At 46.6% G+C, this 27,401-nt stretch overlaps 1 protein-coding gene across 2 annotated transcripts; it reads left to right on the forward strand.

Moving 5' to 3' along the window:
* Positions 1 to 3,619: 3,619 nt before the first annotated feature.
* Positions 3,620 to 25,320, forward strand: CENPV (centromere protein V). 2 transcript variants are annotated; one of them, XM_053568635.1, is made up of 6 exons: positions 3,620 to 4,688; positions 9,261 to 9,359; positions 11,753 to 11,822; positions 23,298 to 23,376; positions 23,713 to 23,827; positions 24,904 to 25,320. In XM_053568635.1, exons 1-6 carry the CDS (start codon positions 4,312 to 4,314, stop codon positions 24,926 to 24,928), a joined length of 765 nt encoding a protein of 254 aa, XP_053424610.1. In that variant the 5' UTR covers positions 3,620 to 4,311; the 3' UTR covers positions 24,929 to 25,320. The 2 variants fall into 2 exon arrangements, with proteins under 2 accessions (XP_053424610.1, XP_053424609.1); XM_053568634.1 differs by lacking the exon at positions 23,298 to 23,376 and having other exon boundaries at positions 3,630 to 4,688.
* The last annotated feature ends 2,081 nt before the right edge of the window (positions 25,321 to 27,401 follow it).

Genomic DNA, 27,401 nt, shown 5'->3' on the forward strand with positions numbered 1-27,401 from the left:
GCCGATGCCCTAACCTCTGAGCACTGGCACAGAGTGAGGAATATCTTTCAATAAATGGAGATTGAGCAACTGGCCATCACTATGGGGAGAAAAATTGAACCTGATCTCTATCTCACACCACATGCAAAATTGATTTGAGATGGATAATATGAAAGCTAAAACTAAAATTTCTAGAAGAAAGTCTTCATGACCTTTGGGGTAGGCAGAGATTTTTTTTCTTTTAGAGACAGAGTCTCACTCTGTCGCCCTTAGTAGAGTGCTGTGGCATCACAGCTCACAGCAACCTCCAGCTCTTGGGCTTAGGCGATTCTCTTGCCTCAGCCTCCCAAGGAGCTGAGAGTACAGGCACCCGCCACAACACCTGGCTATTTTCTGTTGCAGTTTAGCCAGGGCCAGGTTGGAACCTGCCACCCTCTGTATATGGGGCCGGTGTCCCACTCACTGAGCCACAGGCACCGCCCAGCTAAGATTTTTTTCAATATGACATAAAAAATGGTTTTACCAATTGTAAAATAATCACAAATTAAATTTCACCAAATGCAGAATTTTCACTCATCAAAAGACAGTATTAAGGATGTGAAAAAGAAAGACATCACTAAGAGAACATATTCTCAGTATTTATGTTTGATAAAGAACTCCTACACATCAAACACCCAAACCCACTGTATAAAATGGAGAGTTGTCAGGCACATCACAGAACATATCCAAAACAGTCTTCACTGCACATCTACCAGGAAGGCTAAAATTGGAGACCGACAATACTGGCCAGGCATGGTGCCTCATGCCTATAATCCTAGCACTCTGGCAGGCCCAGAGTAGATCTATAGGTAGATCTTCAGAGCTCAGGAGTTTGTGACCAACCTGATCAAGAGTAAGACCCTGTCTCTACTGAAAACTGAACGACTAGCTGGGTGTCATGCTTGGTCCTTATAGTCTCAGCTGCTCTGGAGGCTCAAGCAAGAGCATCACTTAAGCCTAAGAGTTTGAGGTTGCTATGAGCTACAATGCCACGGCACTCTACCCAGGGTGACAGAGTGAGACTGTCTCAAAAATAAAATAAAATGAAATAAAAACATAATGGTAACCTTTGGCCCAGAAAGTCCACCCCCATATATATTCAGAAGAGAACTCACCAAAAGACATGTACACAAATGTCAACATAAATTGTATCCTTATTCATAACTGCTACAAATTGGAAACAATCCATATATCATTAACAGAATAAATTTTGATTATCATAAATCAGATATTACATAGCAATTAAAAAATTGATATAACATGGATGAGTCTCAAAAACATGTTGACTAAAAGCTGTCAGACATAACAGCACATGCTAGGGTTTTGTTTTGTTTTTTGTTTGTTTTGGAGACAGGATCTTACTCTGTTGCCTGGGTTAGAGTATAGTGGCATCATCATAGCTTACTGCAACTTCAAACTACTGTGTTCTTGTGATCCTCCTTTTGTGTCTCCCAAAGTGCTGTAATTACAGGCATAAGCCACTGTGCGTGGCCTACATACTATTTTTAAATGATGTTGAAGAATAAGCAAAACTAGAGCCAGGTGTGGTGTCTCAAGCCTATAATCCTAGCATTCTGGGAGGCCAAGGTGGGTGGACTGCCTGAGTGCACAGGTCCTAGACCAGCTGGAGTAAGTGGGAGCACTCTAACGAGGGCGATAAAGTGAAATTCTGTCTCAAAAAAGAAGAATAAGCAAAACTAACCTATGGTGATAAAAGTTAGAATAGTAGTCACCTGTTTGCCTGTGAGAAATTCTGGCATGCTAGAAATATTCTAAATCTGAATTAGTTGTGGTTACATAAACTGTACATTTAAGATATGAATACTTTGCTGTATGTAAACCATAAGTCCAATAAAGAAAATGGCAAAAGTAGAATTACAGGCTATCTAAAAAATCTTTTTTCCCCTTTTTCTTTTTGTTCTTTTATATTTGTAAACATTATTCAAATTAATATGAGGGTACAATTTTTAGGTTACATTGTTCTCATTTCCAGGGTAAGGTTCCATTTGTAGAAGAGCCCCTCACCCAGGGTGCATGTTATACACCCTCGCAATGTGCACATTAGGTGAGATCTCACTTCATACCCTCCCTCCTTCTGCCATACGTCCTCCCCCTTCCACTATCTAGAAAATCTTAAGAGAACACTTCATATAAATTCTAATGGATACAGCCAAAGATTCAGAGAAAAAAATTATACTCATTAATATTTTGACTATTATAAAAATGACTAAAAATAAACTATATGTTAATGTTTTGATTATTACACTTGATTTTAGCCAAAAGGCCAAGAAGTGATATTTTGATTATTGCAAAAATAACTGAAAATAGGCTGGGCAGGGTGGCTCATGCCTGTAATCATAGCACTCTGAAGGCCAAGGAGGGCGGATTGCTTGATCTCAAGATCTGGAGACCAGCCTGAGCAAGAGTGAGACGCCCTCCCTAAAAACAGCCCTGCATTGTGGCTTGGACCTGTAATTCCAGCTACTCGGGAGGCTGAGGCAAGGGGATCACTTTAGCCCAGGAGTTGGAGGTTTCTGTGAGCTGTGATGCCACGAAAATTTGCCAAGGTTGACAAAGTGAGACTCTGTCTCCCCCCCCAAAAAAAGACTAAAAATAAACTACATTTAATTCAATAAACTACAGAGGGTGCCAAAAATGTACACACATTTTAAGAAAGGAAAAAACTATTAAAATTGTAATATTTAACATATACTGATGTTTATTTTGTGTCTCTTTTAATTGCAGAAGTCAAATGTGATGAGTATTACAATTTTTTTTTTTTTTTTGAGACATAGAGTCTCACTATGCCGCCCTGGGTAGAGTGCTGTAGCATCACAGCTCACGGCAACCTCAAACTACTTGGGCTTAAGCAATTCTCTTGCCTCAGCCTCCCAGTTAGCTGGGACTACAGGCTCCCGCCCAACTATTTTTTTGTTGTTGTTATTGTTGCAGTTGTCATCGTTTTTTTTTTAAGACAGAGTCTTACTTTGTCGCCCTCAGTAGAGTGCTATGGTGTCACAGCTCACAGCAATCTCCAGCTCTTGGACTTAGGTGATTCTCTTGCCTCAGCCTCCCAAGTAGGTGGGACTACAGGCGCCCACCACAATGCCCAGCTATTTTTTTGTTGCAGTTTGGCCGGGGTCAGGTTTGAACCCACCACCCTCGGTATATGGGGCGGGTGCCCTACCCACTGAGCCACAGGCGCCGCCCCTCATCATTGTTTAGCTGGCCTGGACCAGGTTCGAACCCGCCAGCCTGGGTGTATGTGGCTGACGCTGTAATCACTGTGCTAAGAGCACGGAGCCTCCTGAACTTAAGCAATCCACCTGCCTGGGCCTGGGCCTCCCAGAGTGCTAGGATTACAGGCCTGAACCACTGCACCTGGCTGTATCACAATTTTAGTACAGTTTTTTCCTTTCTTAAAATGTATGTACATTTTTTGGCACCCTCTGTGTTTAATGATAATATGAACAAAATAAAGACGAATGTTGAAGTTAAAAAGTAGAAAGCAAAAAAGTAGAAAAATAAGTGAAAGAAAATGCTTATTTATCTTTCTTTGAAGATATGAATAAAATAGAACAACTAATGGGTTTAGGTAGTATAAAGGATTGTAGTAGTGGTTCTTGTGACCTTTTGTCTCTAAACTTTGGTACTGTGTCCAACTAAACCACACTAATGAAGTTCGATCCAGGGGTTCATTCATTCAATGAAAATTAAAAACACAATCTGTTCACCATAGATATTCTCCAGATACTATAATGTGGCACGAAAGACAAAGTTTATAATTTTGATTTTGGCCACTTTATCTAGCAGGTAGCAGATGCCAGTCCATTTACACAAATTAGCTCATGTTGTGGGCACAATGGCTCTTGCAAGGTGGGTACTGTTCCCCATTTTGTGAAGTTACTCCAGGCTGCCGGCTCGGATGCGCTGGTAATTCAGGCCCGGCTCAGGCCCCTCCAGGTCAGGAAGGTACAGAGAAGCCCTCTGATTCCCCAGGGGCAGAGCGCATTGGCAGGTGCAAGTGAGTTCTGGTTACCCGAAGTGGAGGCCAGAGGCGCAGTCGCGTTAGGCCTGCAGGCCCAGGAGAGCAGGGGCAGGTGCAGGGCCAGGCGGCCGGGAGGGGTCTCCCTCCTGCAGGCAGGCGGCGGATAGCCAGGTGCGGCGGGCAAAGCAGGGCAGCCCCGCGCAGCGCCTCCTGGGCCTGAGGGCTGGTTGGCGGCGGGCGGCGGGGACGCGCGCGGGCCAGCGGGGGCGCGCGACGCGAGGCCTGCGTGCTCGGTTGTGGGGGCCATGCGGCGAGCTAAGAGCGCCGCCGCCGCCAAGCTGCGCGGGCAGCAGTGGTCCGGGGCCCCTGCGGCCGCCGCCCCGGCCCCCAGAACCAGCCGCGCACGGCGCCCCACGAGCCAGGCCGGGGGCGGGGGACAGGCGGCGACAAAGTCGCCGTCGGCGAAACGGCCGCTGAGGAACTCGTCGCCGCGGGACCAAGAGGCGGCCCCCGGGAAGCCGCCTCCGGAGCTTGCGCTGCTCCCCCCGCCGCCGACTCCGGCGACCCCGACGTCCTCTGTGTCCACGCTGGACCTGGGCGAGCAACGGGAGCGCTGGGAGTTGTTCCAGAAGCGGCAGAAGCTGACCTCCGAGGGCGCCGCCAAGCTCCTGCTGGACACCTTGTGAGTGCGGCCGGGCCTGGGCGCGCGGGAGCGGACGCCCCTCGGCGCAGAGTCGGGCGCGCCGCCCGCCCGCGCGTTTCCGCCTCCGTGCGGGCCTTGGCCACCTTTTAGTCCTGTGTCCTCCCACCTAACGTCCCCGACGCTTTCCCCATGTCCGTCCCTAATTCTAAGGGCGCGGGCGGTGCTGGTAGGGCCGCGTGGCCGGGGACCGAAAGGGGTCTGTGTCCGGAGCGTGCGGCGGGCGCGCGCGGCTGTCCTGGACAAAGGGGCTTTCAAAACCGGCCGCGAGCTTTCTACTCGGGAACGCTGTCCGGCGTGCGAAGGGTGCGGGGTCCTTTCCCAGTGAAAGGAGAAATCCCACCGCCTTCCTCATGTCCGAATCTTTTTTGTGTCCGCGCACATGTCTTTGAGGGACGGGTGGCAGGGAAGGTGGCGAGCTGGAGAGGAACGTGAGCAGTCGGGCCCTGCCTGGGGAACCACATCCCTTATTGTTCCAGACGCTGCCAGGGAGCAGGCGGGGCCGGGGCTAGCGGTCCCCGGGAGGAGCGCAGAGAGATGCTCCTCGGGCGGGCTCTCCACGGACTGATGCTCCCCGGGGCTCGCTCCAGACTCCAGGCGGCCGGAGGAGCACTCCAAAGTGTCCGTGATTTGGAAGAGACCTGTTGGCAAGAACTGCCTTCTTTTCTCCAAATGTGATCTAGATCGCTGCCCCAAGAACCAGTGCTACAGAGAAATATTTTAACACCCTAATAATATATCTTAATGTCAATTATTTTATGAATTAAAAAGAACAGTCAAAACACTAGGAAAAAAACCAAGACAAGAATAACCTAGCAATTGCATAACAACCTGAGAATTATTCCTTTTCTTGAACGAAAAAAAAAGTTCCTTTGCCCTCGTTCCAGAAGAAATTCTCTTCGTCAGGATGAGTCTTCCTAGAAATGGCAATAGGTATTTGGTTTTCTGTGGGCTTCACTTTTTGATTGACCACCTTGAACTAGAAACTGAACATTTAAAAAGTATTCATCTGTCAGACATTTTTTGAGCACTTAATGGTGTCCCAGGTACTGCTCGATCGTAGAGGATATAAAGATCCTTTTCGAAGGTAAAACTCAATTTTGAGGTAAATTTTTACATTAAAACTGATAAATGGTCAAAAAAAATCTTAAAATGTTGGCTAAAAAGATGAAATGTTTTCCACCCATCAAGTTGTCGAGAATATGTACTTAAATTTTTTTATGTCCACTAAATTATATGCAAAAAGTATGTATAATGCTGTACCATTTTTGCTAAGATATTATTGTACAGAGAAAAAAGTTTGGAGGAATATGGACTATATAGCAAATAGTTAACTGTGGGTCCCTCTGGGTGTAGATTATCAGGAGACTTCCACTTTGAACACTGTCAAACAAATATGATACTTGGATTTTTTTACAATTAGCATTATTTATACAGTATGTCCAGAAAAAAAACTTTCAAAAGAACCATGAAAAAACATTCAGTCTTAATCAAATACAGGCAAATTAAAACCATAGCAAGCTATTTTTTCCTGTTATTACTGCTTGAAAATGTCCAGTGAAATATTTTCTCATTTATTATTGAGTAAGAGTGTTCAGTCCTTTTGGAAGGTGATTTTAGGGAATAATTTATCAAATCTCAATGTTTCATTATGTCCTTAGCTTATATGTTGTAAGGGGTTTTTTTAGAGACAGTCTCACTTTATCGCTCTTGGTAGAGTACGGTGCTATCACAGCTCACAGCAACCTCCAACTCCTGGGCTTAAGCGTTTCTCTTGCCTTAGCCTCCTGAGTAGCTGGGACTACAGGCACCCCCACAATGCCCAGCTATTTTTTTTGTTTTGTTTTTGCAGTTTGGCCAGGGCTGGGCTCGAACCCGCCACCCGCTGTATATGGGGCCGGGGCCCTACTCACTAAGCCACAGGTGGTGCCTACATATATAAGTTTTTAAAGGATTTAAATTGTATATAACGATATTAACTCGTATTACAGCTATATAAAATATGGTATATGAAAAATGCTGGGAGAGGCTTGGTGCCTGTGACTGGCGGGTTTGAATCCAGCCCGGCCCATCAATAGCTGGGCATTGTGGCGGGCACCTGTAGTCCCAGCTACTTGGGAGGCAGAGGCAGGAAAATCGCTTGAGCCCAGGAGTTGGAGGTTGCTGTGAAGCCACGGCACTCTACCAAGGGGGACAGCTTGAGGCTCTGTCTCAAAAAAAAAAAAAAAAAAATGCTGGGAGAATATGGTAAAATTACAAGATCTTTTGTTACTCAGGCGGTGCGTGTGGCTCAGTGAGTAGGGCGCCAGCCCCATATACTGAGGGTGGTGGGTTCGAACCTGGCCCTGCCAAACTGCAACAAAAAATAAAAAATAGCTGGGCGTTGTGGCAGGCACCTGTAGTCCCAGCTACTCGGAAGGCTGAGGCAAGAGAATCGCCTAAGCCCAAGAGCTAGAGATTGCTGTGAGCTGAGACCCACGGCACTCTGGCCCTAAATTAAAAAAAAAAAAAATCTTTTGTTACTTTCTCAGAAGGCTTCTCTGAACCATGGACCTCAATTGGTTGCCCCATCTTACTTTTTCATAGTAGGCTATACCTCCTTTATCACAATCAAAATTAAATACTATGTCGATAATTTGTTTGATGGCTATTTAAAGTCAGTAAGGACAACAATCATATCTGCTGTATTTTGTTTACTGCTCTTTGGTGCCCAGCTCATAAAAAAAAAAATTTTTTTTTTTTTTTTTGAGACAGTCTCACTTATTAACCCTCGGTAGAGTGCCATGTTGTCACAGCTCACAGCAACCTCCAAATCCTGGGGCTTCGGTGATTCTCTTGCCTCAGCCTCCCGAGTAGCTGAGACTACAGGTGCCTGCCACAACACCTGTTTATTTTTTTTTGTTGCAGTTTGGCCGGGGCTGGGTTTAAACCCACCACCCTCCATATATGGGGCCGGTGCCCTACTCATTGAGCACAGGTGCCGCCCCCCAATTTTTGATGATTATTTGACACATCAATAAAAATGTTTGGGCAGTAGTATTAGGATCTTCCTCGCCCCTCACATTTTCCAAAATTTTTGAATGTTTTATTTTATGATTTAGTAAAATTTAAGAAACGGGGAGAAAGGCTTGGCGCCTGTAGCACAGTGGTTACAGCACTAGCCACATACACTGAGGGTGGTAGGTTTGAATCTGGCTTGGGCCAGCTAAACAACTACAACAAAAAAATAGCCTGGCATTGCGGTGGGCGCCTGTAGTCCCAGCTACTTGGAAGGCTGAGGCAAGAGAATCGCTTAAGTCCCAGAGTTTGAGGTTGCTGTGAGCTGTGATGCCATAGTACTCTACCCAGGGCTACATAGTGAGACTTTGTCTCAAAAAAAAAAAAAAAGAAGAAGGGGGGCGCCTGTGGCTCAGTGAGTAGGGCACCAGCCCCATATGCCAAGGGTGGCGGGTTCAAACCCAGCCCCGGCCAAACTGCAACAAAAAAATAGCCAGGCGTTGTGGCGGGCGCCTGTAGTCCCAGCTGCTTGGGAGGCTGAGGCAAGAGAATTGCTTAAGCCCAAGAGTTAGAGGTTGCTGTGAGCCGTGTGATGCCATGGCACTCTACCCGAGGGCGGGACAGTGAGACTCTGTCTCTACAAAAAAAAAAAAAGGGCGGCACTTGTAGCTCAGTGGGTAGGGCACTGGCCCCATAAACTGAGGGTGGTGGCGGGTTCAAACCCTGCCCTAGCCAAACTGCAACCAAAAAATAGCCGGGCAATGAGGTGGGTGCCTCGTAGTCCCAGCTGCTCATTAGGCTGAGGCAAGAGAATCACCTAAGCCTAGGAGTTGGAGGTTGTTGTGCACTGTGTGATGCCACAGCACTCTACTGAGGGTGATAAAGTGAAACTCTGTGTCTACAAAAAAAAAAAAAGGAGAAAAAGAGAAAGAAATGGGGAAAAGAGAGCTCATGTACAAAGAAGGCACAAATTTATTCTTTTTTTTTTTTTTTTTTTTTTGTGAGACAGAGCACGTGGTCACCCTTGGTAGAGTGCCATGGTGTCTTAGCTCACAGCAACCTCAAACTTTTGGGTTTAAGTGAGCCTCTTGGCTTAGCCTCCCTAGTAGTTGGGACTACAGGTGCCCACCATAACACCCGACTGTTTTGTTTGCAGTTTTTTTTTTTTTTTTTTTTTTGGCCAGGGCGGGGTTTGAACCACCACCTCTGGCATATGGGGCCAGCGCCCTACTCCTTTGAGCCACAGGTGCTGCTCTACACCTGACTATTTTAGAGATGGGGTCTTGCTCTTGCTCAGGTTGGTCTCAGACCTGTGAGCTCAGGTAGTCCACCCACCTCAGTCTCCCAAGTGCTGGGATTACAAGTGTAAGCCACCATGCCCGGCCACAAAGCCATTCTTTTATCCTATTGACACTGACTCGTTAAAAGCAGAAATGCTTTTGGTGGTTTACCTAGGAATGATTTTTGTCCTATCTGCTGCTTCTTTCAACAACAAAAGAGAAAGCAGTAGCCTAACTATTCAGAAGTTCTTATCTTTCTGATTTTTGTTTCATTTAGTGAATACCAGGGCCTGGTGAAGCACACAGGAGGCTGCCACTGTGGGGCGGTTCGTTTTGAAGTTTGGGCCTCAGCAGACTTGCACATTTTTGACTGCAAGTAAGTATTTTTCTCTTCCTGAATTGGCTTAAAATAACTTAAGAGTTACAGTGCAATGCTTCAAAATAATCTGGGGAGTTGGGGTATAGATGAAACAACACTAGCTATGAGCTGATAACTGTTGAAGTCAGGCGATGGGTACATAAAGGTTCATTGTTCTCTTTTTTTTCTCCTTTTGGAAGGTTGGGCAAAAAGCTTCTACAGCATAGGCCCAGGTGACACAGAGCAGGCTCCTCACAGCTTGTGGCTGATGAGGTGGGGGTGGTTAGCTTCAGGTGGGTCAGGGGCCTCTAGCTAGGCACTGAGTGAAAAGCCTTGGACAGAATTTTTGTAGAATTCCAGAGTTGGGGAGAGGTGGAGGGTGTGTTCACCTGCATCCACCCCCCAGCCCTCTCACTCTTTTCTTTGGAGGAGGCAGATGGTGCCACCGAGGACTGTGGCGTGTCTGCTTCTTAGTGCTGTCCCCAGCATTATGATAGAGCAAGGACAATAGGCTCTGACTTCTGGACCAATAGTTGGTGTGTAGTTAATTATTCAACAGTACCCAGTCCTTTTGTACCTGGAATTATACACGAATAATAAATAAATAAATACCTTGGAGTTACTCAAATGGAAAGTTGACCAGACTGCTAACAATAGAGTCCAGATTGGGAAGGAAGCACTGTGGGATAACTTGTTAGAGAATTCATACTAAATTAGATTTTTTTTTTTTTTTGAGACACAGTCTCACTCTGTACCCTGGGTAGAGTGCTGTGATGTTATAGCTCACAGCAACCTCAAACTCTTGGGCTCAAGCGATCGGCTTGCCTCAGCCTCCAAAGTAGCTGGGACTACAGGTGCCTGCTATAACACCTGGCTATTTTTAGAGACAGGGTCTCACTCTAGTTTAGGCTGGTCTGGAACCTCTGAGCTCAGGCAGTCTGCCCGCCTCAGCCTCCCGGAGTGCTGGGATTATAGGTGTGAGCCACCATGCCCAGCCATACATTAGAATTTTTTTTTTTTTTTTTTTTTTTTTTTTGTAGAGACAGAGTCTCACTTTATGGCCCTTGGTAGAGTGCCGTGGCCTCACACAGCTCACAGCAACCTCCAACTCCTGGGCTTAAGTGATTCTCTTGCCTCAGCTTCCCGAGGAGCTGGGACTACAAGCGCCCACCACAACGCCCGGCTATTTTTTGGTTGCAGTTTGGCCGGGGCCGGGTTTGAACCCGCCACCCTCGGTATATGGGGCCGGTGCCTTACCGACTGAGCCACAGGCGCCGCCCAGAATTTTTTTTTTTTTTTTTTTTTCAGTTTTGGCCAGGGCTGCGTTTGAACCCACCATCTCCGGCATATGGGACCAGCGCCCTACTCCTTTGAGCCACAGGCGCTGCCCGTCATTAGAATTTTTTAAAAAAGTAGCCTGAAGGCAGCACCTCTGGCTCAATGGAGTAGGGTGCCAGCCCCATATACTGGAGGTGGTGGGTTCAACCTGACCTTGGCCAAAAACTGCAAAAAAAAAAAAAAAAAATAGCCTAAAAAGAGGGGACTTTGATTTAATTCCAGAGATGGTAAAATTCTAGGGACCTGTCATAGTTGGAGATAGGCTTTCTGTAACGTGAAGATGAAGGAGGAAGGAACCTAAGCATCCTAGTCCTTTCTGTTGTTGTAGTAGTTTAGCAGGCCTCATTTGAACCCGTCAGCACCCTAACCATGAGCTACAGCCTCTGAGCCCCTAGTCCATTTTTGATGTGGTTATCTGAGAGGCATAAGATTGTACCAGTGTCTGAAATTTGTTTTCTTTTTCTTTTTCTTGAGAAAGAGTCTCATTTTGTTGCCCTCGGTAGAGTTCTGTGGCATCATAGCTCACAGCAATCTCAAACTCTTGGGCTTAAGTGATTCTTTTGCCTCAGCCTCCCGAGTATCTGGGACTACGGGTGCTATTGTTCCCTCTCTCCCTTTTTTTTGGGGGGGGGGGTTACAGTTGTCATCGTTGTTTAGCAGGCTCAGGCTGGGGTCGAACCCGCCTGCTTCAGTATCTGTGACTGGTGCCCTACCCACTGAGCTACGGGTGCCGAGCCTGAAATTTGTTTTCTGTGTGTCTCTGAAGTCCCTTGCTTCTCTTCACTATAAGGAACTGGGGGTAGGGAGCAGAAATATGTTTCCATGGGTCCATGTTTTCTAAGTGGTGCATGGCCTCAACTGCTGGCTTTGGGACCCATGAGTTCTGCTGCATGTGTAGAGTAGAGGCCCTGGCTGGCCAGGCCATTGGCCTGAGATTCCCCCTTTTTTGGATGGTGCTGAAAGGGGCTTCATCTCTGGGGCCAGCTGAGTCTTAGATCCTATTGGGCCAAGCTGCTCAGGCACACCAAGGATGCAGAGGCCTGCTTATAACCTGGAATTTGCTCTTTCTATAGCTGCAGCATTTGCAAGAAGAAGCAGAATAGACACTTCATCGTTCCAGCCTCTCGCTTCAAACTCCTGAAGGTTAGTGCTTAAGAGCAGGGGCAAGGAGTCCAGAGCCCATTGATGAGGATTTATGACCACCTCCACCCAGTGCATGAGGGGTGCAGAGCACACACAGCATAGCCACTCAACAGGATTTAGGTTCCCTGTTTCTCTAGGTTGCATATATACTTTTAAAAGGTAATGTTATTTTTTCCTTTAATTTTTTTGAGGCCTATTTGTTATTATTATGGATACATTTTCAAATTCAGAGAATCAAAAAGCAAATTAATGAAGTCACTTGTAACCAGGCATGCTGCCTCACGCCTATAACCCTAGCACTCTGGGAGGCCAAGGCAGGAGGATCCCATGAGCTCAGGAGTTTGAGATCAGCCTGAATAAGAGTGAGACCCATCTCCACAAAAAATAGAAAAACTAGGCTCGGCGCCTGTGGCTCAAGCAGCTAAGGCGCCAGCCACATACATCTGAGCTGGCGGGTTCGAATCCAGCCTGGGCCCACCAAACAACAATGACAGCTGCAACCAAAAAATAGCTGGGCATTGTGACGGGCGCCTGTAGTCCCAGGTACTTGGGAGGCGCCTGTAGTCCCAGGTACTTGGGAGACTAGCTTGTGCCCAGGAGTTGGAGGTTGCTGTGAGCTGTGACGCCATGGCACTCTACCCAGGGGTGACAGCTTGAGGCTCTGTCTCAAAAAAAAAATAAATAAAAATAGAAAAACTAGCCAGGGATGGTGGCAGGCACCTGTAGTCCAGCCTACTTGGGAGGCTGAGGTAAGAGAATCACTCAAACCACTCTCCCCAGGGCAACAGAGTGAGACTCTCTCAAAAATAAGTAAAAAAAAAAGTAAATAAATAAAATCACCCAAATTCTATTAACCAAAGGCAGCCACTATTAATATTTGGTGTGTGTCCTTGTGCATTATTTTCTACACAAATACATCTCAACCTATTGTTGTGTGTGTATATACATATATAAATATACATAAATAAATACATATATTTTTTTTTCTTTTTCTTTTTTTTTTAAGACAGAGTCTCACTTCTCACCCTTGGTAGAGTGCCATGGCATCATAGCTCACAACAACCTTAAACTCCTGGGTTTAGGCTATTTTCTTGCCTCAGCCTCCCTAGTAGCTGGGACTACAGGTGCCCGCCACAATGCCCGGCTATTTTTAGAGACGAGGTCTGCACTGGCTCAGGCTGGTCTTGAACCTGTGAGCTCAAGCAATCCATCCACCTCGGCCTCCCAAGTGCTAGGATTACAGGGTGTGAGCTGCACCCACCTCCTTATTGTTTTGTTTTGTTTTTTTGAGACAGTCTCACTATGTCACCCTTTGGTCCTTTGGTAGAGTGCTGTGGTGTCATAGCTCACAGCACCCGCCGCAGCACCTGGCTAATTTTTGTTGTAGTTGTCATTATTGTTTAGCTTGACCAGGTCTGGTTCGAACCTGCCAGCCCTGACGTATGTGGCCGGTGCCCTAATCACTGAGCTATGGGTGCCGCGCCACCGGCCCCTTATTGTTGTATATTTTTCAAAGTAGGATTTTATCATTCTTTTTGTTGATAACTTAGTTTATTCCCCTGCCCAAAAAGCTTATATAGTTTTCTTCTTTTTAACTTTAGTTACTATTTTTTTTAAGACTTATTTATTTACTTTTTGTTGTTGTCGTTGCAGTTTGGCCAGGGCTGGGTTAGAACCTACCACCCTCAGTATATGCTGCTGGCACCCTACTCCGAGCCATAGGCGCCACCTCGTCTTTTTAACTTTAATTTTATTATTTTAGGGAATTTTTTATACTTGGTACAAAATTGGAAAGGTAGAAAAAAAAATGTATATACACAATGAAGAAAAGTCTTCCTTCATTGTCCCAAGCCCCTGATCACCCTCTACCCCACAGCCAACTTCCTAGTTTGTTTATCTTATAATCTCTGTATCTGTATCTTTGGACTTCTAGGTTGAGTTACGGTTTCTGATTATAAACAACACTGTACTGAACTTGTGTATAAATCCTTGACAATTTAGAAAATTTTTTCTTTGGAATCAAAAATCCTTGGGTCAAAGAAAACAAATTTTTGTAAAAAAGACTTTGAGGGCCAGGAGGTGGTAGGAAGCCTACGCATAAAGGTCACTTGAGGCCACCAATTTGAGCCCAGCCTGGGCAATAGTGAGATCCTATCCTTTTTTTTTTTTTTTTTTAATTATTTAATTTAATTTATTTATTTGCTTATATAAATTAAAATTATTATTATTATTATTTTTTTTGAGACAGAGTCTCATGTGTCACCCTCGGTAGAGTGCCATGGCGCCATAGCTCACAGCAATCTCAGACTCTTGGGCTTAAATGATTCTCTTGCCTCAGCCTCCCCAGTAGCTGGGATTATTAGCACCCACTAAAACACCCAGCTATTTTTAGAAGCGGGGGTCTTGCCTTAGCTCAGGCTGGTCTCGAACTCATGAGCACAGGCGATCTACCCACCTTGGCCTCCCAGAGTGCTGAGATTACAGGTGTGAGCCACCATACCTGGCCTGACACCCTGTCTTTACAAAAAATTAAAAAACTGGGCGGTGCCTGTGGGTCAGTTGGTAGGGCGCTGGCCCCATATACTGAGGGTGGCGGGTTCAAACCCGGCCCCGGCTGAACTGCAACCAAAAAATAGCTGGGCGTTGTGGCGGGCGCCTGTAGTCCCAACTACTCGGGAGGCTGAGGTAAGAGAATCGCTTAAGCCCAAGAGTTGGAGGTTGCTGTGAGCTGTGTGATGCCATGGCACTCTACCGAGGGCCATAAAGTGAGACTCTGTCTCTACCAAAAAAATTAAAAAACCTGGCATGCCCCTGTATCTCAGCTACTCAGGAGGCTGAGGCAGGAGGCTCCCTTAAGCCCAGGAGTTCAAGGCTACAGTAAGCTGTGATTACACCACTGCTCTCCAGGGTGACAAAGTGAGACCCTATCTCTAGATGATAGAAAGTGAGAGAGAGAGAATCAGTCAAGCATGGTGGTGCTGAGAGGACCACCATGAGAGGCTGAGGTGGGAGGAACACTTGACCCCAGGAGTTCAAGCTTATGGTGAGCTATCATCATGCCCCTGCCCTCCAACCCAGATGATAGAGTGAGACCCTGTCTCTCAAAAATTAAAAAAATAAAATTTTTTTTTTTTTTTTTTGGAAAAGAGTCTCAAGCTGTCACCCTTGGTAGTGTGCTGTAGCATCACAGCTCACAGCAACCTCAAACTCCTGGGCTTCAGCAATTCTCTTACCTCAGCCTCCCAAGTAGCTGGGACTACAGGCACCCGCCACAATGCCTTGCTATTTTTTTGTTGCAATTGTCGTTGGTTAGCTGGCTTAGGCTGGGTTCGAACCCGCCAGCCTCAGTGCAGGTGGCCTGCACCGTAACCACTGTACTATGGGCGCTGAGCAAAAAAAATAAATCTTTTTTTAATTAAAAGTTTTAGCACATTATGGGAAATATAGAGGAGAGTGGGGCTTTAGTTCCATCCTTTGTTCCTGCTTTCCCCTGTCAAAGTCTGACAGACCTCTCTGTGCCTGTACCAGTAGTCTTGGTGTAATTGTCTGTCTCATTTAGTAGACTCTAGGTGTTCCTAAGGCAAATACCACTTTTTTTCACATAGGACCAGCTTCTGGCCTGGTGGGGCTTGGCATCAAGTGGGCATTCAGTGAGCGTCAGGGAGGAGTGACTGCAGGAGTCCTGTCTGTGTTAGTAAGATTTAATCCTAAATGCTCTAGGTCAGTCTCTTCTTTGCCTGCCCCTTTGATCTTGAGCAGCATGTTGGCTTGGGCGTGGGTGTGTGGTAGAGGAAGTAGGCCAGGTGCGCAGCCCCCGAATCTGTCCAGTTTTCCAGTAAGGACAGTGCCTGTTTGTGTCCTCTGATGCCTAATGCAAGGCTATGCCCCTGCTTGCTTAGCTTGTCCCTAAGTACCTGTGACAGATGGTTTCTGGCAACACCACCAGATCCAGCCCTTAGCTCTTAGGACTAGGAGTTGATGCTCAGGCAGTTTTCTGACCATCTGTGAGCATTCTGACCCACACACCTTCCTGGTGTTCTAGAGCTCCTCTGTCCTCTTTGGCCCCAGCCCACTAAAGAGAGTCTTCTCTTTATTTTAAAGTAAGTACAAAACATTTTTTTTTTTTTTTTGTAGAGACAGAGTCTCACTTTATGGCCCTCGGTAGAGTGCTGTGGCCTCACATAGCTCACAGCAACCTCCAACTCCTGGGCTTAAGCGATTCTCTTGCCTCAGCCTCCCGAGTAGCTGGGACTACAGGCGCCCGCCACAATGCCCTGCTATTTTTTTTTTTTTTTTGGTTGCAGTTTGGCCGGGGCCGGGTTTGAACCCGCCACCCTCGGTATATGGGGCCAGCGCCTTACCGACTGAGCCGCAGGCACCGCCCCCTTTTTTTTTTTTTTTTGAGACAGAGTCTCGCTATGTTGCCCTCGGTAAAGTGCCATGACATCACAGCTCACAGCAACCTCAGACTCTTGGGCTTAAGCAATTCTCTTGCCTCAGCCTCCCAAGTAGCTAGGACTACAGGTACCCACCACAACATCTGGCTATATTTTTGTTATAGTTGTCATTGTTGTATAGCTGGCCTGGGCTGGGTTCAAACCCTCCAGCCTCAGTGCATGTGTCTGGCACCGTAACCACTATACTATGGGTGCCAAGCCCAAAATGCATTTATTAATTCAAGTATCTGAAGCAACTGCCCTACTAAAACATAGCAGTTAATATGATGGACACTGAGCTGACTCTCGTGGATGGGAGGCAAACAAGAAAAAATCTGACAATGTAGGGTGCTACAGTGAGAGTTAGAGTAGAACAATGTGCAAGAAAAAAAGCCAGTAGCTACTGTAGACTTGACAGGGAGGATCTCTCTGTGGTAGTGCTGAGTGATGCAGAGGGTGTGGGCAGGAAGGGTATCGGGGGTGAAGGGAATGGAACAGATAGTGCAGAGGGCTTCGGGGACACACACTTGGCAAGTCTGAGGAACTGAACAATGGCTGTTGTGGCTGGGGGTCTTCAGAGGGATGGGGGAAGGTGGACTGAGATGGGGTTGGAGAAATGACAGGACCAGGGAAGGAGATAGATTTTATGTTTTGTGGAGTGTGAAGCCCTGGAATGTTTTAGACAGGATAGTGATAAGATGTTATGCAATGTTTTTTTTTTTGATGTTGTTGACACAGAGTCTCACTATGTCACCCTTGGTAGAGTGCTGTGAAATCACAGCTCACAGCAACCTCAAATTCCTGGTCTTAAGAGATTCTCTTGCCTCAGCCTTGCAAGTGGCTGGGACTACAGGTGCCTGCCACAATACCTGGCTATTTTTTGGTTGTAGTTGTCGTTGTTTGGCAGGCCAGGCTGGGTTCGAACCCCCCCAACCCTGGTATATGTGGCTGGTGCCTTAGCTGCTGAGCTACAGGTGCCGAGCCAATGTGATGCAATGTTTTTTCTTTTTTGCAGTTTTTGGCTAGGGCTGGGTTTGAACCCACCACCTCCAGCATATGGGGCCGGCACCCTACTCCTTTGAGCCACAGGCGCCGCCCGTGATGCAATGTTTTAAAAAAGCTCCCTTGGGCTGCTGTGTGGAGAGTAGATTATAGGGAGGTAAGAACGGAGATAGGGAAGGGGGTTGTTATGGTGAGTCAGGAGCGGCATTGGGAACTTGGTTTTGGATGGTGATCATGGAAAGATGATAAATAACTGGACGTGTTTTAAAGCAAAGCAGTGATTCTCCAACCCCAGTATGCACATGGTCACTTGGAGGGCTTTTTTTTTTTTTGCAGTTTTTGGCCAGGGTTGGGTTTGAACCCACCACCTCTGGTATATGGGGCCAGCACTGTATTCCTTTGAGCCACAGGCACCGCTGGAGGGCATGTTAAAGTAGATTATCAGGCCTAACCCCTGATTCTGTAGGCTTACGAGTTCTCATGTGGTGCTGATGTTGGTCCAGGGACCACTTTGAGAAGCACTGTTTTAGAGCAAGGAAAAACAACTAGAGAAAGCATTGGATGTGGCTATGAGGAAAGAGAGAGAGAATTCAAAGTTATACCCCAAATATTGGGCCTGAGCAACTAGTTGTATGGAGAGGCTATATCCTAGGGAAGTGCAGCAGTGTGTGTTGGGGGAGTGCTGAAAATTCAGTCCAAGGTGTCTGTGGAACATTGCTGTAGAGATGGGAAGAGGGCAGCTAGGTATGAGGTCCGACAGTTAAGTTTGTGAACTTGCCACCATGCACCTACACTGGCAGCACTGTGCAAACAACCTGGCAAGGTTTCATAACCTCGGTATACCAGTGTTCACAGCTGTGTTCATGTCGCCATGCGGTGGTGTCTTGCTGAGTGACATTCATCATTGTTGCATGTTTTGTTTGTCCTTGAAAGAATGTTGGACCTTGAATTAGAGTAATAAACATTCATAAATTTCTCTGTTAAACTTGGCAAGAGTGAAAGTGAAATCAGGGACATGTTAGTCCAAGATTATGGGCCTAATGCCATGAAGAAAACAGCAGTGTATGTTTTTCTGAGGGGAGAGAAAGTGTAATTGATAGAGGTCAGGACTGCTAATAACGAACAGAACTGATGAAAACATTGCAGAAATTCACCACATTCTGTGTCAAAATCATCAGGTGACTGTGAGAAACCCAGCAGACCAAGTAAACATCCATAAACAGGGACTTCCGGTCAGCACCATCCCGCGGCATGTGTGTTTGTGAGTTTCTCAGATGAAGCATGGCTAAAAGCTTACAGAGTAAGTGGGAAAGGAGGATGCATGCTGAAAAGAGAAAAAAGAACGCCCTACAGTAGCTTTTTTTTTTTATTTTACTACAACCAAAGAGATTCAACATTTATTTTATCATAAAAGTTCAGCAAATAAACTACATGATCCATGCAAGGAATCCAGTTACACATGAGACACATTTAAAACCTGGTTAAAACACAATCTCCACAATAGCAGGGAATAAAACTGGTAAGACCAATGATCTTTAGTGAGAAACATAATCATGTTTATATTTTGGATGCCAGTAGCTTTTTTTTGAGCAGACTTGAAAGTATTCTCAAAGTACTACTTCTGAAAAAAAAAAATAAATAAAAATAAGAAAAACGAAAGTATTCTCAAGCTAGACCGTGATATCCTAATGGAAGCTGTTCAAGAAGCAGCCACTGTGGTCGTCCCAAACACTGCCAAGAGACTGACTTTAAGAGAAACAAGAAGAATCCTCTAGACCGGCATGGACTGTATCCAATATGGATGAACCAGAGGCAAAGAAAAGGGCTGAAGGCAAAGAGAGAGAAAAGAAAGGGGAAAAGCAAAGCAAAGGCAGCCAGGGTTTGGCCTGGAGGGCTCTTAAAAGCTTGGAAAGTGCCAGGTGGGACAAATGTTTGATTAGAATGAACACCTTGATTTCAGCCCCCCCCTCCAAAAATGTGCACATTCTTCATTTCATATCCAGCATATCTTTTCAAGTTTGTTGCAGGAGGTTTGAACAAAATATTTTCTTTGATGGATAAAAGCTATACTCAATCTAATTAGATGCTGCTCAGGATCCAGATATTATCAGACATCCAAATTCTGTAGTATGAATGTGGTTGTAGTTGTTCCTATAACCTGATAATTATAGTCAGTAAAGATAAAACAAATTGGCTTGGTGCTCATACCACAGTGGTTATGGTGCCAGCCACATACACTAAGGGGCCAGCCTGGGCCAGCTAAACGACTGTAACAACAACAACAAAAAAGCCAGGTGTGGGTGGCTCCTGTGGCTCAGTGGATAGGGCGTCGGCCCCATATACCGAGTGTATCGGGTTTGAACCTGGTCCCGGCCAAACTGCAACAAAAAATAGCTGGGTGTTGATGGTGGGTGCCTGTAGTCCCAGCTACTTGGGAAGCTGAGGCAAGAGAATCTTTTGAATGCAAGAGTTGGAGTTGCTGTGAGCTGTGTGATGTCATGGCACTCTACCAGGGGTGATAAAATGAGACTCTCTCTACAAGAAAAGAAAAAAGAAAGCTGTTATGTAATTATATCATTTAAAACCATAATACTAGATCTTCTAAATAGTTACTTGTTTGGAGTTTTGATTTTGTATAATTCAGAATAAAGGATATTTTGTGTGTAAAAAAAAAAAAAAAAATTAGGCTCAGTGCCCATACCATAGTGGTTACAGCCCCAGCCATATACACCCAGGCTGGTGGGTTCAAACCCAGCCTGGGCCAGCTAAACAACAATGACAACTGCAACAAAAAAATAGCCCCGTGTTGTGGTAGGTACCTGTAGTCCCAGCTACGTGGGAGGCTGAACCAAGAGAATCACTTAAGCCCAAGAATTTGAGGTTGCTGTGAGTTGTGACACTGTGGCACTCTACTGAGGCGACATAGAAAAAAATTCAGCAACCTCCAGCTCTTGGGCTTAGGCGATTCTCTTGCCTCAGCCTCCCGAGTAGCTGGGACTACAGGTGCCCACCACAATGCCCATCTATTTTTTGTTGCAGTTTGGCCGGGGCTGGGCCACCCTTTGTATATGGGGCCGGTGCCCTACCCACTGAGTCACAGGTGCCACCTGAGAAACAAAAATCTTAAGTGAAAACGTTGACCAGCAACTCATGGCTCTTGTATCACTACGTGCACCAGCTCACACGGCACTGTCTGTGAGGGAGTTTTTAGCCAGTAAACAAGTAACTGTATTGGGACACCCTTCCTACTCACCTGATCTGGCCCCCAATAAATTTTTTTTTTTTACCCAAAGATAAAATACTAAAGGGAAGACATTTTGAATGTGATCAAGGGTAATACACGAAAAAGAGTTCCAAAATTGCTTTGAAGGGTGGACTAGATGCCCTTCGAAGGACTAGGGCAGATATGTTGGTATACTCCAAGATGAGTACTTGGAAAGTGACCCTAGTGATATTTAGCATGAGCTATGTGGCACTTTTTCATTTGTGAACTTAAAATTGTCAGACCTTATATATAAGTCAGGGTTTGGGGGCGAGATCAGAGCTGGGGGTACCACCTTGGGATTTTGTGGACTGATGATAATTGTTTAGACCTGTGGGACCAGAGAGGTCGGCTGGGGAGACGGTGTAGCCAGAGAAGGGAGGGGTCTGAGGCCAGCCCTGGGGCTTGCAGACATTCCTAGAGAGTGAGCATAGGGGAAGAGGAGCAAGCAGAGGGCCTGGGAAGGATGTTCAGTAGGAGTAACTCTCCAGTGGTCACTTCTCTGGACTACTGGCACTTGAGGTGCCACTGGGAGGTCAGGTTAAGAACCCAGCAGTCAGGGCGGCACCTGTGGCTCAGTCGGTGGGGCGCCGGCCCCATATGCCGAGGGTAGCAGGTTCAGACCCGGCCCCAGCTGAACTGCAACCAAAAAATGGCCGGGCGTTGTGGCGGGCGCCTGTAGTCCCAGCTGCTCGGGAGGCTGAGGCAGGAGAATCGCTTAAGCCCAGGAGTTGGAGGTTGCTGTGAGCTGTATGATGCCATGGCACCCTACCAAGGGCCATAAAGTGAAACTCTGTCTCTACCAAAAAAAAAAAGAACCCAGCAGTCAGAGAAGTGACCACTGGATTTGTCAACATGGTGGTCCTCAGTGATGTTTGATGAGGCAGGAAGATGGAAGAAATGACCAAAGTGGTCGAATCTAGCAGTTTGATGATAATAGGCCATGCGTCTAGTGGGGAGGAGAGCACATGGAGTCAGATTGGTGGGTGTCAGGATAACGGAGGCACAAGGACCTTGGTGCCACTGGGTGACTTCTAGTAATAAATGAGGTAGGCTGGGGTGTGAGGCGCCTCCTGGTAATCCCTTGAGCTAAAGGGTATATTCAGGCCAGCTGGGGATGGCTTGGGACCACCTGGCAATTCTTTGCTGTGTCTCTGTGGTATGGTAGCCATGGAATAGCAAAAGCCTCCCAGGGAACTGTTTTCATGGGAAGTACAGAGCCTGTGAGGGCCTTTCTGTCCCACAGTGGCAGTGTGTGGTAGCCTGGGGCTGGGGAAATAGGGGAAGCTTAACAGTGATGAGGACCCTCCACCCTGTCTCTTCCACCACCCATTTTCTTTCTTTCTTTTTTGTGACCGAGTCTCAAGCTGTTGCCCTGGGTAGAGTGCTGTGGCATCACAGTTCACAGCAACTTCCAACTCTTGGGCTTAAGTGATTCTCTTGATTCAGCCTCCCAAGTAGCTGGGACTACAGGTGCCCAGCACAACACCGGGCTATTTGTTGGTTGCAGTTCTCATTGTTACTCAGCAGACCTGGGCCAGATTTGAGCCCGTCACCCTAGGTGTATGTGGTGGGCACCCTTGCCACCTGAGCTACAGGTGCTGCCCCACCACCCATTTTCTTTCCTGAGAAGTAAACCAGTATTTCTTGGATACCTTGTCAAAGGAGCATACAAGGATGTAGCCTTAACCTGGGTACAGTGGCTCACACGTAATCCTAGCACTCTGGGAGGCTGAGGCGGATGGATCCCTGGAGCTCAGGAGTTTGAGACTAGCCTGAGCAAGAGTGAGATCCCTGTCTCTACTAAAAATAGAAAAAACTAGCCAGGTGTGGTGGGCACCTGTAGTTCCAGCTACTCAGGAGGCTGAGGCAAGAGGATCTCTTAAGCCCCCAAATTTGAGGTTGTTGTGACAGTGTGAGGCTCAGCGCCCCTACAGCTCAGCAGCTAGGGCATCAGTTACATACACCAGAGCTGGCAGGTGCCAATCCAGCCTGGGCCTGCCAAACAACAATGACAACTACAACAAAAAATATAGCTGGGCGTTGTGTCGGGTGCCTGTAGTCCCAGCTACTTGGGAGGCTGAGGCCAGAGAATGACTTAAGCCCAAGAGTTTGAGGTTGCTATGAGTTGTGATGTCACATACTCTACTGAGGGTGACATAGTGAGACCATCTCAAAAAAAAAAAAAAAATTAAAATGTTTTATACCTTGCTTTGTAACCTTGGAGGGTGTTCCATATTAGTATGTGTAAAGCTCCCTCATTCTTTTCAAAAGTTACAGAATATTCCGTTTTATCTGTTTCTATAATGCTTTAGCCAGTCCTCTGTTGATGGACATTTTTCCCAATGGTTGGCCTTTATAAACAGTGCTATAAAATCTATATACCTATGTCAGTGGAGACTTTGGAATATATTTGTAGGATAAATTGCTGGAAGTAGAATACTGTGCTAAAGGGATACATACACTTTAAAATTTTGGTAGATGTGCTAAATTTCTCCTAATTAATATTCCTGTGACTTATGACAGTGCGTATTTCTCCACATGCCGTAATAACCAACTTTGTGTTTTTTGCCCACCTAACAGGTGACATATGTCTCATTGCAGTCCCTCAGTGTGAGCTTCACTTCATGGGTTAAAGAGCGATTGTTTTTCCTTTTCTCTGAACTGTTCCTTTATGTCTTTCACCTACTTTTCCTATTTGTATTATCCATTAAGGAAATTAGCCTGTCTGTGATGTCTGGCAAATATTTTTTTTCCTGGTTTTGTCCTTTGTAGGTTAATTCAAGTACAGTCAACATTTTTCTTAAAGACCTTGAGCACTGCTGTCTGGGGACATGGAGAGCCAGCCCTTCGGGTGAGCTTCTCTCTTTGGGAAACAGACATTCATTCTCACAGACATTTTCCCTTCCTGACGTCAACAGGACCATGATCTTGGATAAGGGAAGGCCCAAGGCTGAGTTGTTCTGTGCGCAGTTGACCTAGGGGAAGCCGTAAGCTGTCACACTCCACACAAACTTGTCTCTGAGTAGTGTAGATGGGTCTCGGTCGTCAAGAAGCTTCTCATGTGCTCAGAATCCTGAAAGCCCTACAAAAGAGCTCCCCTCCCCATGAAGTATTTTTTTAAAAGAATTATTTTTCAAATGACTAAATAATCTTTTTGTAACAAGAGAACATCTGTCTTTTCACCTAGGGAGCCGAGAATATAACCACTTACACATTCAATACGCACAAAGCCCAGCACACCTTCTGCAAGAGATGTGGTGTTCAGAGCTTCTATACTCCCCGCTCAAACCCTGGAGGCTTTGGTGAGTAAAAGGGATAGACTATGACACAGAAGCCTGTGGTACTCTGGGCCAAAGGGCTGGTGGGACAGGTGGGTAACCCCTGCCAGGCGAGGCCCTACTCCATGCATGTCCTTGGTCAGGGCTCTCCAGCCGAGCTAGTTCAGGATGCAGGATTGGTCTGCTCACCCCTGTACATCCCTTTTTCCGAGCATGGAAAGTCTGATTCAGAGTCCATCCACTTCGTGATTCTATCACTGGTGCTGCAAGGGCTGTGTATCCATGATGTCAAAGGGTAGAGAGGACGGGGGAGATGGGCTTGTTGGGCAGGTGAGGGTGGCAATTTTGATAATGACAGGGGTTAAGGGAGTGAAAGAGGCAAGAATGAGGAGCATTTATAATACCAGTTAAAAAAATTTTTTTTTATTTATCAAAAAACTGAGAACCTCCAAATTCCCTCTCAGATACAGAGGTAAATAAACCTTTAGACAATTGTTCAGAATAATACCACTTGCAGTGTGCATTCAGAGGGAAACCAGAGGTGGAAGAAGTTCCTGAGGACTCTGGTTCCCTGTACAAAAGCAACTTCCAGCGCTGCAGGGGCAGCTGTGACTGTGACTGCCGTTTGCCTTATGGGGGGAGTCATGGCATCATGCTCACTCTTCCCACCCCATTTCTTCGGCATGAAGAGTCTTTCCCCTGGAGTTCTGAAAAGTCTAAAATCTAGTACAAATGGGAGGCATATAATTCTTAGGAAGTTATCTATCTAAATACAAAAAAGCACTGTGAATTCTTTGGCCTGCAGTCAGAAGTTACTCTAGGCCGAGGCACTTTGCTGTTTTGTACAGCCTTGGCCATCTTCAGTTCAAGGTGGCTAATCCCCAGGGGCAGATGGGGGAAGTGGTAAGCTGGACCCAGTGCCTTCTGAGGAGCCAGGCAGTGTGCCAGGCTGGTCTCTGAAGTCACACACTGTCACCTGTCATTCAGTCCAACGTGTATGTAGCATGATGACGCTTACACGTGGGCGCTTGCCCAGGAGCCAGTGCAGTATCTGTTCTCACCTATTGTTGGGCCCCCCTTTCTTTGTGCTGCTTCACCAGGAATTGCCCCCCACTGCCTGGATGAGGGCACCGTGCGGAGTATAGTCACCGAGGAGTTCAACGGCAGCGACTGGGAGAAGGCCATGAAGGAGCACAAGACCATCAAGAACATGTCTAAGGAGTGAGCTCCTGCCTCTCCCTTCCTGAAAAGGAGGACTGAGTGGGGCCAGCAGCTGTGCTGTCCCTGCCAGACCTGGGTGGTGCTCCTGGATGTGGCCGAGCCAGGCTGTGGGCTCCACCAGCCTGCAGCCACCTTGATCCCTACAGTTAGCTCCAGCTATCAGTTTCTTTAGGCAGCTCTTTGTCTCCCCTTAGCCCAGATTTTGATGTAGGCTAGTTGAAATCCATCCTTCTCTTCCCAACTTTTGTGTGATCTTTTAGGACAAAAAAAGAATAAATATTTTTAACATTAAAGCAGTTACTCTGATTTATCATTTCTTTTTTTTTTGAGACACTGTCTCACTCTCATCCAGGCTAGCATGCCATGTCTTCAGCCTAGCTCACAGCAACCTCAAGTTCCTGTGCTCAAGCCATCGTCCTACACAGCCTCACGAGTAGCAGTGACTACAGGGGCCTGCCACCACACCTAGCTAATTTTTCTATTTTTTGTAGAAACGGGGTCTTTTGTGTGTGTGTGAGATAGTGTCTCACTTTGTTGCCCTCAGTGGAGTGCTGTGGCATCACAGCTCATAGCAAACTCAAACTCCTGGGCTTAAGTGATTCTCTTGCCTCAGCCTCCCAAGTAGCTGGGACTACAGGCACCCGCCACAATGCCCTGCTATTTTTTTGTTGTAGTTGTCATTGTTTGGTAGGCCCGGGCTGGATTCAAACCCACCAGCCTCGGTGTATGTGGCTGGTGCCCTAGCTGCAGAGCTACAGGCGCCGAGCTTGGAAACGGGGTCTTATTCAGGCTGATTTCAAACTCCTGACCTCAAGCAATCCTCCCACCTTATTTTCCCAGAGTGCTAGGATTACACACGGGAGCCACCACACCCGGCACACAATGGACTTTCTTTTAATTATCTTTTTTTTTTATTCATTTTTTAAATTGGAGTCTTGCTGTTGCCTAGGCTAGTCTCAAACTCATGGGCTCAAGAAGTCCTGCTTCAGTCTCCCAAGTAGCTGGCATTACAGGTGTGCTACCCTGCCTAGCTACACACCACTTCTTTTTTTTCTTTCTTTCTTTTTTTTTTTTAGAGACAGAGTCTCACTTTATCGGCCATGGTAGAGTGCCAAGGCGTCACACAGCTCATTAACCTTCAGCTTTAGGGCTTAGGCGATTCTCTTGCCTCAGCCTACTGAATAGCTGGGACTATAGGTGCCTGCCACAATGCCCGGCTATTTTTTTTGTTGCAGTTTGGCTGGGGCTGGGTTTGAACCTGCCACCCTCGGTATATGGGGCCGGTGCCCTACTTAGCCACAGGCGCCACCCTACACACCACTTCTTACATAATGTATGTTATTTAAGAATGTACAAGTGGGGCTGGGCACAGTGGCTCATGCCTGTAATCCTAGCATTCTGGGAGGCGGGGGTGGGAGGATTGCTTGAGCCCAGGATTCAAGGCTGCAGTGAGTTGTGATTGTGCTACTACACTCCAGCCTGGGTGACGGAGCAAGACCATATTTCTAAAAGCATAAGTAAAGTAGTTTCATTATTATTATTACTTTGAGACAGTCTCAGGCTGTTGCTCTAGGTAGAGTGCTGTGGCATCATAGCTCACAGCAGCCTCCAAATCTTGGAGCAATCCTCTTCTCTCAGTTTTTTATTTTTATTTTTAGTAGAGATGGGGGTCTTGCTTTTGCTCAGGTTGGTCTCAAACTCGTGAGCTCAAGCTATACACCTGCCTCGGCCTCCCAGACTGCTAGGGTTACAGGCATGAGCCACTGTGCCTGGCCAGATAGTTTCATTATTCATTCACCTGTGAGACTGAGGACCTTTTTATGTTTTTTTTTTTTTTTTTTTTGCAGTTTTTGGCCGGGGCTGGGTTTGAACCCATCACCTCCGGCATATGGGGCCAGCGCCCTACTCTGTTGAGCCACAGGCGCTGCCCCCCTTTTTATATTTTTTGGCCATTTTTATTTTTATTTATTTATTTATTACAGTTTTTGGCCAGGGCTGGGTTTGAACCCACCACCTGACCCCTTTGAGCCACAGGCGCCACCCAGGCCATTTTTATTTCTTGGCTTGTCGGTTCTTTTTTTTTTTTTTTTGTAGAGACAGAGTCTCACTTTACTGCCTTCAGTAGAGTGCCATGATGTCACAGGACTCACAGCAACCTCTAGCTCTTGGGCTTCCGCGATTCTCCTGCCTCAGCCTCCCAAGCAGCTGGGATTACAGGCGCCTGCCACAACGCCCGGCTATTTTTTGGTTGCAGTTCAGCCGGGGCTGGGTTTGAACCCGCCACCCTTGGTATATGGGGCCAGCGCCCCACTCACTGAGCCACAGGCGCCACCCGGCTTGTTGGTTCTTGATCATGCCTGTCCTTTGTCCATTTTTC

This window comes from Nycticebus coucang, chromosome 18, assembly GCF_027406575.1.
Source record: "Nycticebus coucang isolate mNycCou1 chromosome 18, mNycCou1.pri, whole genome shotgun sequence".
In the NCBI taxonomy this organism is placed as follows: Eukaryota; Metazoa; Chordata; class Mammalia; order Primates; family Lorisidae; genus Nycticebus; species Nycticebus coucang.